The following is a 14,201-nucleotide window of genomic DNA, read 5'->3' as shown; positions in this document are numbered from 1 at the left end:
GGTCATCTTCTCTCGTGGTAGTGCATGGTTAACCTACTCATGCTACATGTGTTTTGTAGTGTAGCTTGGTGCAGGGAGAAAGGAGTGAAAATGGTTACAGCTCTATATTGTAAAGCATCAGTCTTGTGTTGTGGTGGGTGACTTGTCCCCAGGTAATACTGCTGGCAAAAGTGGAGCAAACCTCCAGGGAATTAACATCTTGATTTTACGGTAGTGAAATAGGTGCTTTTGTGCTCTTCCACCCAAGCACCTCTAGTTGCTTCTTAGTGCAGTGAACCCAGACTTGCTGGGAGCTGTGGGAGCCATGTGCTTTCTCTTGTTGCTATGACAAAATAAACTGTTTCTGCAGGTCCTGAACACTTCTCTGAATTTCTGAACTTGGTGAAGGATCAGAATCAGTATCGTGAAGCCTTGAAGCTGTACCCCTCTAGCAGTCAGGAGTACAAGGTGTGTAAGCACGTGACACTGCAACGTGCAGGACTTTTATTCTCTTATCTGTGTGATTGCATGTCCTTGGCACCTTGAGTGAGGGCAGGAGTGAGGCAGCAGCTGCTTGCGTGCAAGTTCTGCAGGTCGTTGCTATTTCTGTGTTGTCTGAGATCCTCCTCTGAAATAATGGTTGGAATGACTCTCAGTGCTGACCCTGCAAGGTCTGGTCATCGAAGGAGAGTGGCTGTTATTTCTTTGAGCCCATGACCAGGAGAGCACCTGGGAGTCTGGTTTCTGCTGCACTATCTTCTGGTATGTTGGAGAATTCCTGCTACCACAGAAAGACGTGTCCTCCTGCCTTGACCTTTGTGATACCAGCTTTATGTCTGGCACTTGCAGGTTGTGTGAGGACACTTTGTTATCCTTAAATGATTCTGAAGAATGCTAGAGGGCCTGAGGCTCTTGTGATGTTTCCTAGCATGTAGTGTCCTTTGTTGGTTTCAGTATTGCTGAAGAACTTTAGCTTGCCCAAGGCTGAGGTAAAATGCAGATGAATGCAGCGAATATAATTTAATCTAGATATTTTAAATACACAACACACAAGCCTTTGTAAAAGAAGTAGATGAAGTAAGAGGGAAAATGGCAGATGCTCAGACTGCAACACAGTGGAAGCAGACTCTCACCTGATGAAGCAGGTGTGCTCTTGACTCTGGTTCATTGTGAGTCTCATTATTCCCTCTTTATTCTTCCAGTTAAATCCACCTGCCACGTCTTGATGGAGGCCGTGAGCTTTGAATAGTGTAGTGAAGCTCAGGGTATTGATTCACAGCAGCCTGTGCTTTTAGAGTTGCAGGGCTTGCCATCCTCCCTTGTGCCAGTGTTTGACTCCAGGAGTGAGTGGGTTCGGGGAGTCATTCTAACAAAAAACATTTGTTCCAGAGGGGAGAAAGGAGCTGGTTGCCTGCAGTATGTAGTTTACACAGCCTTTAGCTTGGAGAGTTAGGTACCTCCCTGTGTCTCTTGCCTTAGCTTTGTGAAATATCTCCATGTTCTAATCATCAACCCTTGGCTTGATACAAAGATTGAAATGGGGTAGGAACATTGCGCCTGGAGGTTCTTTGGGGGGGAGGGGAAATAGGCTTTGGTTGGTGGGCACTTAATTTTTGAGTGAAGGCTGCTACTGACTTCACAGTTGACTTCTTAACTCTCTTTTGTCCCTTTCTTGCAGGATATCAGCGATGCTTATGGGGAGTACTTGGTTCAGAAGCAGCTATATGAACAGGCTGCACTGATATTTGCTCGTGCTGGCATCTTTGCAAAAGCACTTGATGCTTTTCAGGACAGTGGCAGCTGGCAGCAGGCCCTGTGCATGGCATCACAGCTTGATTACACAAAGGACCAGCTGTCCAGCCTGGCACGGAGCATGGCAGGTAGGCCTTAAGGAGATGGAAGTGTGCAGAGTAAAAACAACTGCTGTTATTTTAAGTTCCTTTTGGTTTTTTTTCCTAAAATTTAGTGAAAACCTCAGCCTTCAGCAGTGTTTTTTCTTAAAGAGATAACAGAGATTCCATGTTCCCAAGGGTTTGTGTGATTGCGGGTCACCTTTTTTTCTCAAAGGAAAAAAAAGATGCTGGAGCTAAGCTAGTAGGCACCCAGGAGTTGTCAAGCTAGCTGTGGCCTTGGCTGCCCTGTGCTGACTGCTTCTTGCACTTTTTCCTTGCAATTGGTTGCTGCACTGCTATTCCAGATTGTCTCCTTGGTTGACCTCAGGGAGCAGAGACTGTTTGACGTGTCTGACACGTCTCATGCCTCTAGACATCACTGACGTAAGTGCTATGGCTAGTCATAGACCCTGAAGGCAATTGGGTAGTTGAGAGCTGCATCTTCATGTTTTATCCTTAAAGCCTGATAGCAGCTGGGACCAACTGGTACCTGTAAAGCTATGCGTCATCCTGCTGCAGGAGACAAAGTTAGCTGGTCTCAGGATTTGTGCTGACTAGGGCATATCGAGGCTGCATGTGTCAGGTGCTTTGTGACCTGGTACATATTTTGGCAAGAGAAATGGAGCACCATCCTGACTTCTGCCTTACTTTAAGGCAGAGTTTATGAAGGAGCCAGAGAATTTGGCTCCTGGGACTGTAGTCTTCCAGAACTAGATATCAGTATTTTCTTTTTCTGGTGCTTGATGCGATTTGGATACTCCATGTCTTGCCTTTAATACTTTTTCTAGCACCCCTTTAAAATTACAACAGTAGTTCAGTGAAATGAGTAGACACAAGCTGTCTTGGGTGAGATTGTTTTGCTTGGGTAATTTCTTTTTTATCATGATGTTGTGTATCACTTGCTCTCTTACATTGCATTCTAGCACACTAACCGGTGCCAAAACTGTTCCTGACTTTTTAGGGAGCTAGAAGCCCTGAATCCCACAAGCTTGATGGTGGGTGTCCCATAGGATGGAGAGCAGGTGGCAAAGTGCTCCTTGCAGAGAGCAAGGCTGTGGTGCAATACACTGAAGCTTTCAAGAGAGATTTCCTTTTTACATCCTTGCTCCCTCCACTTAGAAGGCTCTTCACTCTCAGTCTCAGACTTGGGGGAAATGTTCTCCAGCTGGACTGGAGGAACATGCACCAGCAATTTCACAAGAACTGGCTGATGATGTTGCAAGTTAATGAATTCTTGGCACTGGGCAGCTCGTGTTTTTACTGGGCGTACGAGCGGGTAGAAAGTGCCTTAGTGAGTGGAATTTTCCCCTACTTTGTAGTTTTGTGGTGCAAAATCTAGCAACTTCTGAAAAGCTGAACTCTATCTTTCCTTGTAGGAAAACTAGTTGAACAGAGAAAGCACGCAGAGGCGGCCATACTCCTGGAGCAGTACGCTCAGGTAATGTCATCACCCTCCTGTCTGTGCCCCAGTAACATCCCCAGAGAGAGACACCATCTGGTTTTCTCTCTTCTGCTGGGCCACACGTGACTCCATGCATGTTCACGGCAAAACAGCCAATGCCCTGGGGTGTCCTGGGGAGGACAGGACAAGTCCAGGTGATGCAGTGAGTGAGGTGGGGATGAATGCTGTCCCCCCAAGTTTTTCCACTCAAAGCTGCCTCCCATTTGGCCTGAAAAGCCTTTGTCTTGGAGAGCTGAAGCGTAAGGCAGGCAGAGTTGAAGAGGGATTTCCCCTCAGCGTGGAGAGTTAATACAGTTTGTGGGTGTTTTTATGTCAGCTTCAAAGTACCTAGCACAGTCCTTTTTTCCTGTCCTGTGGTACTACTGCATACAAACATGCATCTGAACAAGTGCTACCTGAGTGTGTTCTACTATCATCAGTAGCAGTACCCAGTTGCTCTTCCCTTGTAGGACTATGAAGAGGCTATTCTCCGGCTCTTAGAAGGGGCTCTCTGGGAAGAGGCTTTGAGGCTGGTAAGGCATTTCAGAGCACAAGAACCAGAGTGGAAATATTTCTTTATGGAATGCAAGAACAAAGGGATGGGATCTGGGTCAGATCCTTGTATAATACCTCGTTTCCTTTCCCTCATCCAGGTTCACAAGTACGGCAGACTGGATATCTTGGAGACCAATTTCAAACCTGCTATTCTGGAAGGTGAGTCTGTGCAAGAATCTGAGAATTGTCTGTGCTATAGAGGCTGAAGAAGGTCTTTACAGGGTCTCTGGGAAGTCACAGCACTCCACTTCTGGAAGCTGTATGGAAGGATGCTTTGATTCTGTCTGACTGATGTTACCCAGTTAGCTGCATTTGGCTCCATGCAGCTGGAAGCTCTGCAGTGAAATGGGCTCTGTTTAGCTTGGTCAGGCTCCTTTTGCCTGTTTTCTAGACCTCAGAGTCACACACTGCAAAGGGCTCTGTCTTCATGTCCAGGAACAAGCAGGATGCTGGATGGTCCTTGTCACAGAGCACACGTGGCAACAGAGCTATGGACTAAGAAAATGGCAGGTTGTCCTATAAGCTTTTATGAGTAGTTCTTGAAAAATAAAATTTGATAGCTGTATTCTCCCTTTCATCCATGAAGGATGGTTGATTACTATTGGTTGTTTTTTATGCTGTGAGCAGTAGGTTTTATGAGCTGAGGGATTATTTTTTTTTCTTTAATTCAAACCTAGTTAATATAAAGAGATTTGGCCACAGAGCTTTCTGCTGTTCCTGTATCAAAAACAGTCTTGTTCTAGAAGGCGTTTGTCTATCAGGTTAATTCACTTAGGGTCCAGGTGCATTTTGTTTAGTGGGTTCCCATATTACAAGCTTTGAATTTCCTTCCACTTCAGTCCTTCTGTGTGCTTTGTACCTGAGTTCTGAGCTTGTTGAAGGACTGTGCTTCTTCAGACTTCTTGTGTATAAAAAATGCTGTTCTGATTCTCTTGCACAAATGTTCACAATATTTTTTTCCTTATTGAGCAGCTCAGAAAAGTCAGCTGATCTTCCTGGATTCTCAGAAAACAGCATTTCTTCGCCATAAGAGTCGCTTGCGAGCGGTCCGAGAGCTGAAAGAGAAGGCTTGTGAGAGCCTGCAAGGTTGGTATTGAAGTGATTTGACTTCCTCCTGAATAGGTGACTGTGCTCATCTTTTTCTTTGCAGTTTCCATTTTCCCCTGGTGGAGCTGTGTCCTCCTACAGCTCCAGGGGTGTCTACAACAGTGTTCTTCTCACCCCCTCCTCACACTTGGACTGTGATTGTTTGACCTTGTTCATTCTGTAAAGACAGCTTTATTTTCTGTACTGTCTTTGTCACAGATTTTATGGGATCAAAATGTACCTGTAAGTTCTTCAAAATGACACAGCATTGTCTCCTCAATGGCAGCTTGGCTGGGTCAGAGAGCACTCAGCATCTCCTTTGTGCAGAGTACCTAATAGGCATATTCACCTGCCAGCTCACACAGGCTCAGGGAACACTTCTGAAAGCAGAACGTCTTGTCCTCATCTAGATTCACTGTACTGAGATTGTCACCCCTCTGATTGTGCTGTTTAATAGAACAATAATCCCCACCTGGGCAGAGGAGCCGTGTTCTTCTCACAGTCACTGTTCCTTCTCAAGTGGGGGCTGTAGTGTGGTTGAGAGCTGTAAGGCGCGGAAACATCAGCAGTAATGAATCCGCCCAAGCTGCTTCTCCAACAATCTGCACAGATTACCCAGGGAGAAAGCCTGGAATAACTGAAGCCTTTTTCCTTTTTCAAGATAGTTGTTAATGTGTTTTGCAGATTTTGAAATGCCGCATTGCCCAGAGTTGGATCTTCTCTCTGAAACCAGCAGTGTTGTTACAGCCAGCGACATGAACAGCAAATATTCACACAGCAACTCGAGAATATCTGCGTAGGTATCTGCTCCCAAATTAGGTAGCAGCTGCCTGGCATCAGCATTTGGTAGGGCAGCCTGCTCATGCTTGGCATGCTCCTCCTGGCAGCTGTTTGTGCCTTGAAGCTGCTTTAATTACAGGTATTTCCTGGTTATTTTAACTCTTACTGGGAGGAGAGAGTAGAAAGTGCCAGAAGCTACTAGTACAACAGGAACTGAGCGCCCAGCAGAGGAGCTGTGAACACAGCCTGGGCAGGAGCTGGCTCTGTGGGTGTCAGGCGTGTTGCCAGGATAGCTGGCTGTAGGAAGCCTGACACAGAACGTGGGCAGAGCTCCTCAAACATTAAACAGCTTGTGCGCATGGCTTGTGCTCTTTGTTTTAGGTTTTGCGTTTGAGGAGTGAGGGTTGCTACCAAGTCTCATACCGCTGTCTTCCTGCAGTGGGCGTCTGTGTTGCTTTTGAGTGCTCTTAAGAAGGAGCTGGACTGTTGGGTGGGGAGTGTTAGAGGCCAGTGTAGCCTGAGGGACTGCTGCAGAATTCCCTACCTGAAATGTGGAAAAATGTAGTTGTGGGGAAAGTGTGAACTTTGCAGAGTACTTGCTGTGGCCTAGATGAAAAGAGGAATGGAATGCAACCTTAACATTCACTGTACCTGTGACAGTGTCTGGTCACCTGGAGACGTGATGCAGCTAGTACTGGCCCCTGATCAGAAGTTGTTTTCCTGCAATAATGGGCAGGAGCTGAGTTGCATTAGTGCACGGCTTCTGGAGAAGCAGGAGTGGAAATATGCACAGGCAAGCACAAACCGTGCCACCAAAGTGCTTTAAGAGGAGCTCAGCTGTGCCTGGTAATGATTGCTGCCAAACAATTTATGCTACTTTGTGCTTAGAGCAGTGCCTTAACCTTGCAGAGCAGTAAGGGCCCTGCTACAGACGCATGTTTCAGACCCCAAAGGGTATTGGTTGAGTAGCATTGAAAACACAGACACGGAGATATTTCAGCTTACATGCAGTCTCCTGTCACTGGAAGGAGTAAGGACTCGAGTAACAAGTTTCATGCACACTGTTGGTGCTGCTCCAGACTTACCATGTTAACAGGTAATCCTGCTGTGCACATGATAATTAAGCATCCTCCTTTTCAGGCGATCATCAAAGAACCGTCGCAAGGCTGAGCGCAAGAGGTACAGTTTGAAGGAGGGGAGTCCTTTTGAAGATATGGCCCTTCTGGAAGTCCTGGGAGAAAATGTTCGTGCTGTAGAAACTGTGAAGGGTAGGACACTTGATGATATTAATCCACTCCACAGCTTGTGAGGACAGTTGGGGCGGTGTGCCTCCTTTTGTGCTTAATGGATATGCTGGGGAGAAAAGCTGCCTTGTCCATAAGACCATCTGAGTTGGACCTTGATTTATTTCATCTGCCTCTGTGCCTGGATGAACACGTAATAGTGTGAGCTCTCCACATTAGAAGTTTTGGGAACAGAGAAGTGAGGCCTTGTCAGTGCCATGGCACAATTGTCACAGGTTTGTACTTGGACACAGTAGAGGGTGGATAAGGACAGAACCAGTTCTGATTTGCTGCTCCCCTTCATATGCCCCATACCAGAGAAATACAGCTGTTAATTTAGCATACTTCTATTAATTGCTATTGCTTGTGTTTCTGTTCCCTCCTGCAGGAGACATACACGTGCTTCTGAAGCAGCTTGTGCTGTTTGGATATAATGAGCAAGCTGGGGCATTGCATCATGTCCTGGAAGATGTTTTGCAGTTGATGGAGACCTCCATCCCAGAAATATGGACTCCAGACCTGCAGCAGAGCTCTGTCAGCTCGGTCTGTGCTCATCTACAATACCCATCACACCTGCTATACATTACTAAGTGTTTAGCAGTATTTTCCATTCTCCATCAGAGAGTCTGGAATCCTTCCCTGTTTTTCAGATCTGCTTTCTTATTGTGGAGGTCAGATAGATACTGTGTGCAGTACCAGCCAGCTCAATACACTCTAGATGTGTACAACAGGAGTAGCCCACTGTGTCCTCACCCTGAATGCCGTATTGGACACGGTGAAGGTCTCACAAGGCTTGTGTTACTTGTCCTAGTGGTGACTTCTTTTTGTAAGGTCTATCTTAAGCAACTTGTAGAATATAGGGACACTGTTTTCTTCATTTTTAAGCATGGTGGTTGAAGTGTTAGCATAGCTTTTATGTACTGGATCAGACTGGTTGTCTGACCTGGTGCTGTGAGGCGAAAAGCTGCCCGACTGGTCAATTTACTCAGAACTAGTATATCATAACGAGTATATTACAAAAAGAAGAGTTATGTCAGGCTTCAGAGCTTCAGCTTAATGCAGAGTAATGAAATCACAAGGACTACACTGAGTTCCCTTCCAAAGTAAGTCTTTACTTCTAGTATTTTCAGAGCATTCATGGTATGCACACAATATTCCCTCAGTTTCTTCTCCCCAGCTACTGATTAGCAAGACTCCGAGGCCAGATTAAAACTATTCTATGTGACATGGAGCTGAGATTCTCAAATTAAATATTACTGGCACTGTAATGAAAGTAGTTATGTCAAGTCATGACACTTAGAGTGCTGTGAGGAAGTAGGTGCTAGGGTGAGGGTTCTGTGATCTGAGAAGCTGTCCAAAAGTAGTCCTCTCTTTCTGCCTCTGTGTTAACTTTCCTGAGACATCATGAGGCTTTGATCATGTCATTCCTGGTCACTTTGTGCTGTGAGATCTCCTGCAGACAACTGCTTCTGCAGGTAACTGCTTTTGGAGACTTAACAGCAGAGTTTTCTTTTTTGGTATCCCTTTGTAGGCTCTTAGCCTTGCTTTGTGCAGGTTGGAACATGGGTATTGCTTCTTCACACAGGTCCTGGGACCCAATTCAACTGCAAACAGCATTATGGCTGCCTATCAGCAGAAGAGGATGGTGACTCCTGTTGTACAAGGTTAGTTGAGGCTCTGAGTTATGTGCGTGTGGAGTGTCAGTGAGGTCAGTGGGCTTTGAAGCTTTTCAGCCCTTGCTACCTGCCAACAGCTGTAGTATTTGTTCAGTTGCAGGAGTTTCTTGGCTTTCTTTATGGTGTACCCTCTTGCCTTGTGGCAGGCAAGCAGCTGCCTTAATAAGGTTATATTTGCTTTAAAGTCCTGTGCTCAAACTGCTGTCTGAACTGTGACCCTGGCTTCCTCTGTGTGTAGTGCCTGACTGTTATGAGGGAACTGGAAGTTTGATTTCTTAGGGAACATGTTAGATAATTCTACTTGTAACTAACCCTCTGAATTTTTCCATCTGGCTCTGGCAGGCAGACCAGGCTCTTGACCAGGCCAGGCTACAATCTCTCACGGTGCTTTACCATCTTGAAACTAAAATAAATGAAGGGCTGAGAGACCTAGTGAGGGCTAGTCCCATCTGTCTTCCCTCTTCCCCATTAGTCCTACAGTCTTCCTCTGGTAGTCCTGGAATTGCCTGGAGAAGTCCTCTAATAAGCCTCTGGATGTGATCTGCATATTGCCACCCACCAGGGCTGTCTCCAAAAAAAATCCTTGTGCCTTTTACTCACACTTCACAGACACAGCTGGCTGTTGTGTGTGATGTCTCAGTTACTGGTGAATGAACAAAGTTCTGCTTTCTGCCTTTGATTGTTGCTTCCTCATTCTGAACAATAACACTTGATGGAGAGAGGACTTGATTTGCTCCAGAGGTTTATTTCTGTAAGCAGTTCTGCTGGGGCAGTGTTCTGTGCACACTGGTGCTGTCACCAAAGGTAAATATTACATGTCAGAGACTTTTGGGTGTCCTTTGATGTAAAAAAAAGTAAACTAAGGAACTGACAGAAACCATATTGCTGCTACCCTCTGTTCTGACACTTATCCTGTTTACTTTTCAGATCCAGAGTTGCTTATTCCACCAAAACTCAACAAAAATCTACAGTGGAAACTGCATGTTCTACAATAACTGAAAGCCACGGAATCCCAGTGGACTCTGAACTGTAACTTTTCGTGTAATGTCATTACATCTTTACAGAACCCACTGCTGTGCTGGCGTTTCTGAAACACTGTTCTCAGGGCTGTGCGCGTGCAGGCTGCCCCCAGCACATGCAGCTGTGGCCCAGCGTAGGCTGCGGTGGCCGCTCTGGATGGCCCCACGTTCGTGGGGACAGCCACTCAGGTCCCACTGCAGAGCCAGTTTGTGAGGCTGGGAATGAAGCAGCCCCACCAGGGTTGGACAGGCTGCTTTCTCTGCCTGGACTGTCTCCTGTGGATGACTTACCATGATGATGGGTCCCATTTTAAGCTGTTCAGCCTGGTTTAGAGAGCTCACCAGTGAATCTGTAGCCATAGCAAGGAGTAGTTGCTGAACAGGTGAGCTGTTGTTTTCTCTGTTGAAGCTGGGTGTTGGCAGTACTGGATTTGCATCAGAATTGCCTTGCTATGGCAGAGTGAACCCTACAGTACCAACATCAGAGAGCATGCTCGTGTTCATTCACACCAGGGAGACCTTGGGTAGAGGAAAATGGGAATAAAAATGGGGAGGGGGGGAGTGAGGGGGTGCAGTGACACACACTGCTGGGCAATACTACCCTAATTATCTGAGTTTCTGCTGCTGCATGGCACTGGCAGGTCAGTGGCTGCATCCCAGTTATGCTGAGCTACTGCAGAGCTGTTTCAGCTGGAGACTGATCTCCTACCTGGGAATTGGGTTTTACCCCAGAATACTTCTGCGGTCTGTCTTGAGAGGTAACACCAGCAGTCAGTCCTGGGAGCAGAGGAGGGGCACAAGCTCTGCAGGTGAGGCTGGAAACCCTTTCAGCAGTAGCAGCCCCCATCTCCCCCCAACTGATTTTGGCTGCTGTGTCCAGTGCAAGCCACTTCAGTTAGGTGCTGTGGAAAAATGCCAGCACAAGCCAGGCACCTCCTGTTGGAGGTATGTAATGGCACAATAACAGGCTGTGTCCGTGCTGCACAGCATTAGTATATGTCTGGTGCTGCAGATATTGGTTCTGTGATGTGGGAACTCCATCGTGTTGGAATGGCTGTGTGGGCTTGGGGTTGTTGGAGAGCAGTGGTCAAACAATCCTTTGTCAGTGTTGCATTGCAGTGGAGTGGTCTTATTTCCAGCTGTTCTGAGTTACATGGCCTGTTCTGGGTGGTGTGGGGCTTGCTTCAGCCTGCTGTCCAGTGCTGTGACCACACTGGAGAGACTGTCCAACAGTAAAGCCTTGAGGTCATTGTCCCACATCTGTGTTCTTTACTCAGTGTGCAAAAAACAATTGACACACAGAGTCAAGATACCTGTTTATCCCAGTTCAGTGCAGAAAGGGTGCTAGGCAGTAACTGCCAAAGCCAGCACTCCTTTTGAGAAATAAGATGGGCCTTCTATAAAAGACAACAGCAAAGAAGAAACTACAATAAAGTAAATGATTGGTTAGTCATTCTTGACAACTAATTCTCCATTGCCAAGGTCTGATGGTCCCCCTGCCCCAGGCACAACCTACACAAACCCACAGGCTGTGACTGTTAACCCTTTTCTTTCAACAACAAAGTGGCAACACACCTGAAAGGCTGCACAGGGTAGGAGCATTTTACTGGATCTGGGTCTTCAAAACAGTATCACAGCACAGTGTTTTCCCTCAGTAGGGGTTTAGGTTCATGCAAAGCGTGCAGGAGCCAGAGTACACAGAGTCAAGACCCACCTTCTGACCTTTAATGGTTCTGCACAGAAAGGGGTGCTGGGCAACAGCTTACAAGGCTAGCACCCCTCTTCAGAGGGGTTGTAGGGTTTAATACAGTGCACAACAAAGAAAAGGGGTGCAATACTTGTTCACTGGTCACCTTTTGGTCCTCTAAATAATGCCCTGCACATGCTCCGATTAGTGCCTAGTTCATTATACAGAGGCAGTTGGACATTAGCACGTAGGGTCTTCCAGGGGGGTGACTTCTACCATACTAATTAGTCTTGGGTTACTCTAGGGGATCACACTTTGCCCTCTCCCGTCCCCCTGGTCAGGAGGTGTTTCATCTTTTGTTGGCATTAGGTCATCCCTGTGTTATCTTATTGTGATTCTTTACTTTGAGGACAATTTCCATGTCGTGATTCTTTACTTTAAGGACCACAGTAGTCCAAGATGAAATACAGAAGCCATCTCAGATCTGGAGCAGGGCTGATGAGGAAGTCTGCAGTCCTCTCCAGTGTATGGAGGGCTCTGGCTCTGTGACTGAAATGTGACTCTGACGCTGCAAATTCCTGACATTCCTAGACCTAATGCCAGGAAATGCTGAGATCTTGCACAGCCTAATCTGTTGTCTAGAAAGAGATTCCTTCTTTAAAGAACCCAAAAGAAAGTGAAACTACTGCCAGCTTACAGAGCATTCATGCTTATGCCTAAACACAGCAGTTCTTTAATGTGTGTATAATGGGTTCTTCTGCTTTCCTGTTCCATCACAATGATGATCCAAGCTGAAGACCCTCTGCTCATAAGACATTTTCCTGTTCTCCTGTTAGGGCAAAAGCACTTTAAATCTGCTGTCCAGGTGGACAACCAGTCTTCTAAATCATTCATGTCCTGATTCATCCCTGAACTCCATCATCATCTTTCTCTACTCCTCTCCCTCCCGAATAAACTTTTAAGGCACAGTAGAGCTGGAAGCAGCACCTAGTATCCTGATCTTCCAGGGGGGAGATGTCCTGCCTCCTGCTTCCTACCTCTGCAGTTGCTGAACCTTGGCTTCCTCTCAGCTGCAGCCAGGTATCTGCTTTCCCTTGAGTTCTGCTAGGATGCTCTTAGTGATGCCCATCATCTTGAAATAAATTCTGCCTTAGCTGCTGCCTTCACAGACACATTGAATTTGCTCTTGCTGAGTTCCGCGGAGACTCTTAACAAGCATATGCAGTTACCAGGAATTGAAGTAAGCCATTCATGCAGAAATGGGGAGTTAGCTTAAGAAATGTCCCAATGTCTGAACAAACATGGCTGTATGTGTGAAGGCCTGACTCTGTCAGAGTAAAGTTTGTCACCTGTCTGCTGTCTAGCTTCATTAAATACAATACACGAAAGAAAGAAGCCTGTTTCAGGCACACAATATCACAGAAATAACACAAGTGTAGCTGTATTATAAAGAGAAATCTCTTTAATTACATCAAGGGGGGGGAAGGGAGGTGCTTTTCAATTGATTTGGGTACCTTTAATCAACGCTGGTCTTTCTAAGGCAGTGTTCCTTCTCAGAAGCACTTCTTAAAAAGGCAGGCAGGGCCATGTTCCTCATATTCACTCCTGTAAACCCAGAGATCCTGGAAAGCATGGAGTGAGGCCAGGATAGACCCACCAATCCAGACAGAAGACTTTCTTTGGGGGGAGGCAGCTGCAATGAGGTTGTCTCTGGGGCACATCCTGGCCAGTTCCATCTGGAAGCGGTCAGCAAAGCCCTCCATCACAGTGCTGCCCCCACACAGCATGATATTCCTCGCCATTTTTTTTCTGACCTCAGCATCACACTTCTTGAGACAGGCGAGTGTCATCTGCAAAAGCCCTGGCTGCTGGGAGCCAAGTAAGGCTGGTCTGAAGAGTGCTTCAGCAGAAAGGAATCTCTCCTTGCCTACAGTGACAAGGCGTCCATCCGGCAGCTCATAATCCATTTGCTGTTCCTGAACAGGCAAGCTCAAGTCCTGCGTGAGGTCCAGGGAAGTGTAACAACACTTCTCTTTGAGAGCTTGCATGATGTTTAGCTGGTGTTCTGTGAACACGTTTCCAGACTCATTTAGTAACTTCATGAGATAGCGTGTGATGTCCAGGCCACCGTAATCTGCTCTCCCAGTGATACCACGGAAGATGTAACCTTCGTAGATGGGCACCACGTGTGAAGCACCATGGCCACTTTCCACCACCAGACCTGATGTTTTTCCATACGAGTACATGGATAAGTGGGACTGGTAGGCGATGTGGATGGCTGGCATGTGAAATCCTTCAAACATCATCTCAGCATATCTCTCCTTGTAAGCAGTGGAGCACAGGGGAGGCACTGACACCAGAACAGCATGGTCCTCTGGCTGAATCCTCATGTCCGTCTGGAAAATCCACTCCAAACTGTCATGGACACAGTTCCAGTCCACCACTAAGCCATGTCTTACTGGGTTGATGAGTGTTATGGGTACGTTGTTATTCTGGGGCTCTTTTCCAACAAAAGTTTCTTTTTGATTGCTCCCAGCCTTCCCTGTGGGCTTAGGAGCTGTAGATGAAACAATACAGGAAGGCCATGGGTCCCCTGCAAAGCCACACTTGAAGTAACCTGTGCCAATGTCTATGACTACTGCTTTAGTTTCCCTCACAGCCTTGACATTACCCTTTGTCATGGACACATGGCTGTCCCTGGTAAGCTTCAAACCAGTCGTGTCTGCTGCTGCCATCCCTGCAGACCTGTCCTGTACGGCTGACTGCGTGCAGCGGGTGCTGGACGCGGTTCTCGGTGGCAGCA

The 14,201-nt window shown here is 46.7% G+C and overlaps 2 protein-coding genes across 2 annotated transcripts in view; one reads left to right on the top strand and one right to left on the bottom strand.

The window, feature by feature from the left end:
• IKBKAP (inhibitor of kappa light polypeptide gene enhancer in B-cells, kinase complex-associated protein) overlaps positions 1-9,825 on the top strand; it is a gene marked incomplete at its 5' end in the record, with an annotated part of 28,085 nt that extends 18,260 nt beyond the window's left edge. The window contains 11 exons of the mRNA XM_008943611.1: positions 350-447; positions 1,658-1,859; positions 3,248-3,309; positions 3,783-3,845; positions 3,966-4,026; positions 4,840-4,953; positions 5,638-5,749; positions 6,874-7,001; positions 7,405-7,559; positions 8,602-8,680; positions 9,620-9,825. Of these exons, the coding sequence (XP_008941859.1) occupies positions 350-447; positions 1,658-1,859; positions 3,248-3,309; positions 3,783-3,845; positions 3,966-4,026; positions 4,840-4,953; positions 5,638-5,749; positions 6,874-7,001; positions 7,405-7,559; positions 8,602-8,680; positions 9,620-9,687 (1,142 nt within the window). The remainder of the gene's footprint in view (positions 1-349; positions 448-1,657; positions 1,860-3,247; positions 3,310-3,782; positions 3,846-3,965; positions 4,027-4,839; positions 4,954-5,637; positions 5,750-6,873; positions 7,002-7,404; positions 7,560-8,601; positions 8,681-9,619) is intronic.
• A 3,126-nt stretch (positions 9,826-12,951) lies between these two features.
• Positions 12,952-14,133, bottom strand: LOC103776114 (actin-like protein 7B). Its single transcript, XM_008943610.1, has one exon. It carries the CDS (start codon positions 14,131-14,133, stop codon positions 12,952-12,954), a length of 1,182 nt encoding a protein of 393 aa, XP_008941858.1.
• Between the last annotated feature and the right edge of the window lie 68 nt (positions 14,134-14,201).

The sequence above is a fragment of the Merops nubicus genome, unplaced genomic scaffold, assembly GCF_000691845.1.
Source record: "Merops nubicus isolate BGI_N331 unplaced genomic scaffold, ASM69184v1 scaffold31547, whole genome shotgun sequence".
Classification (NCBI taxonomy): domain Eukaryota; kingdom Metazoa; phylum Chordata; class Aves; order Coraciiformes; family Meropidae; genus Merops; species Merops nubicus.
Note: the sequence above shows the minus strand (reverse complement) of the source record. Positions and strands in the feature narration are given on the sequence as shown.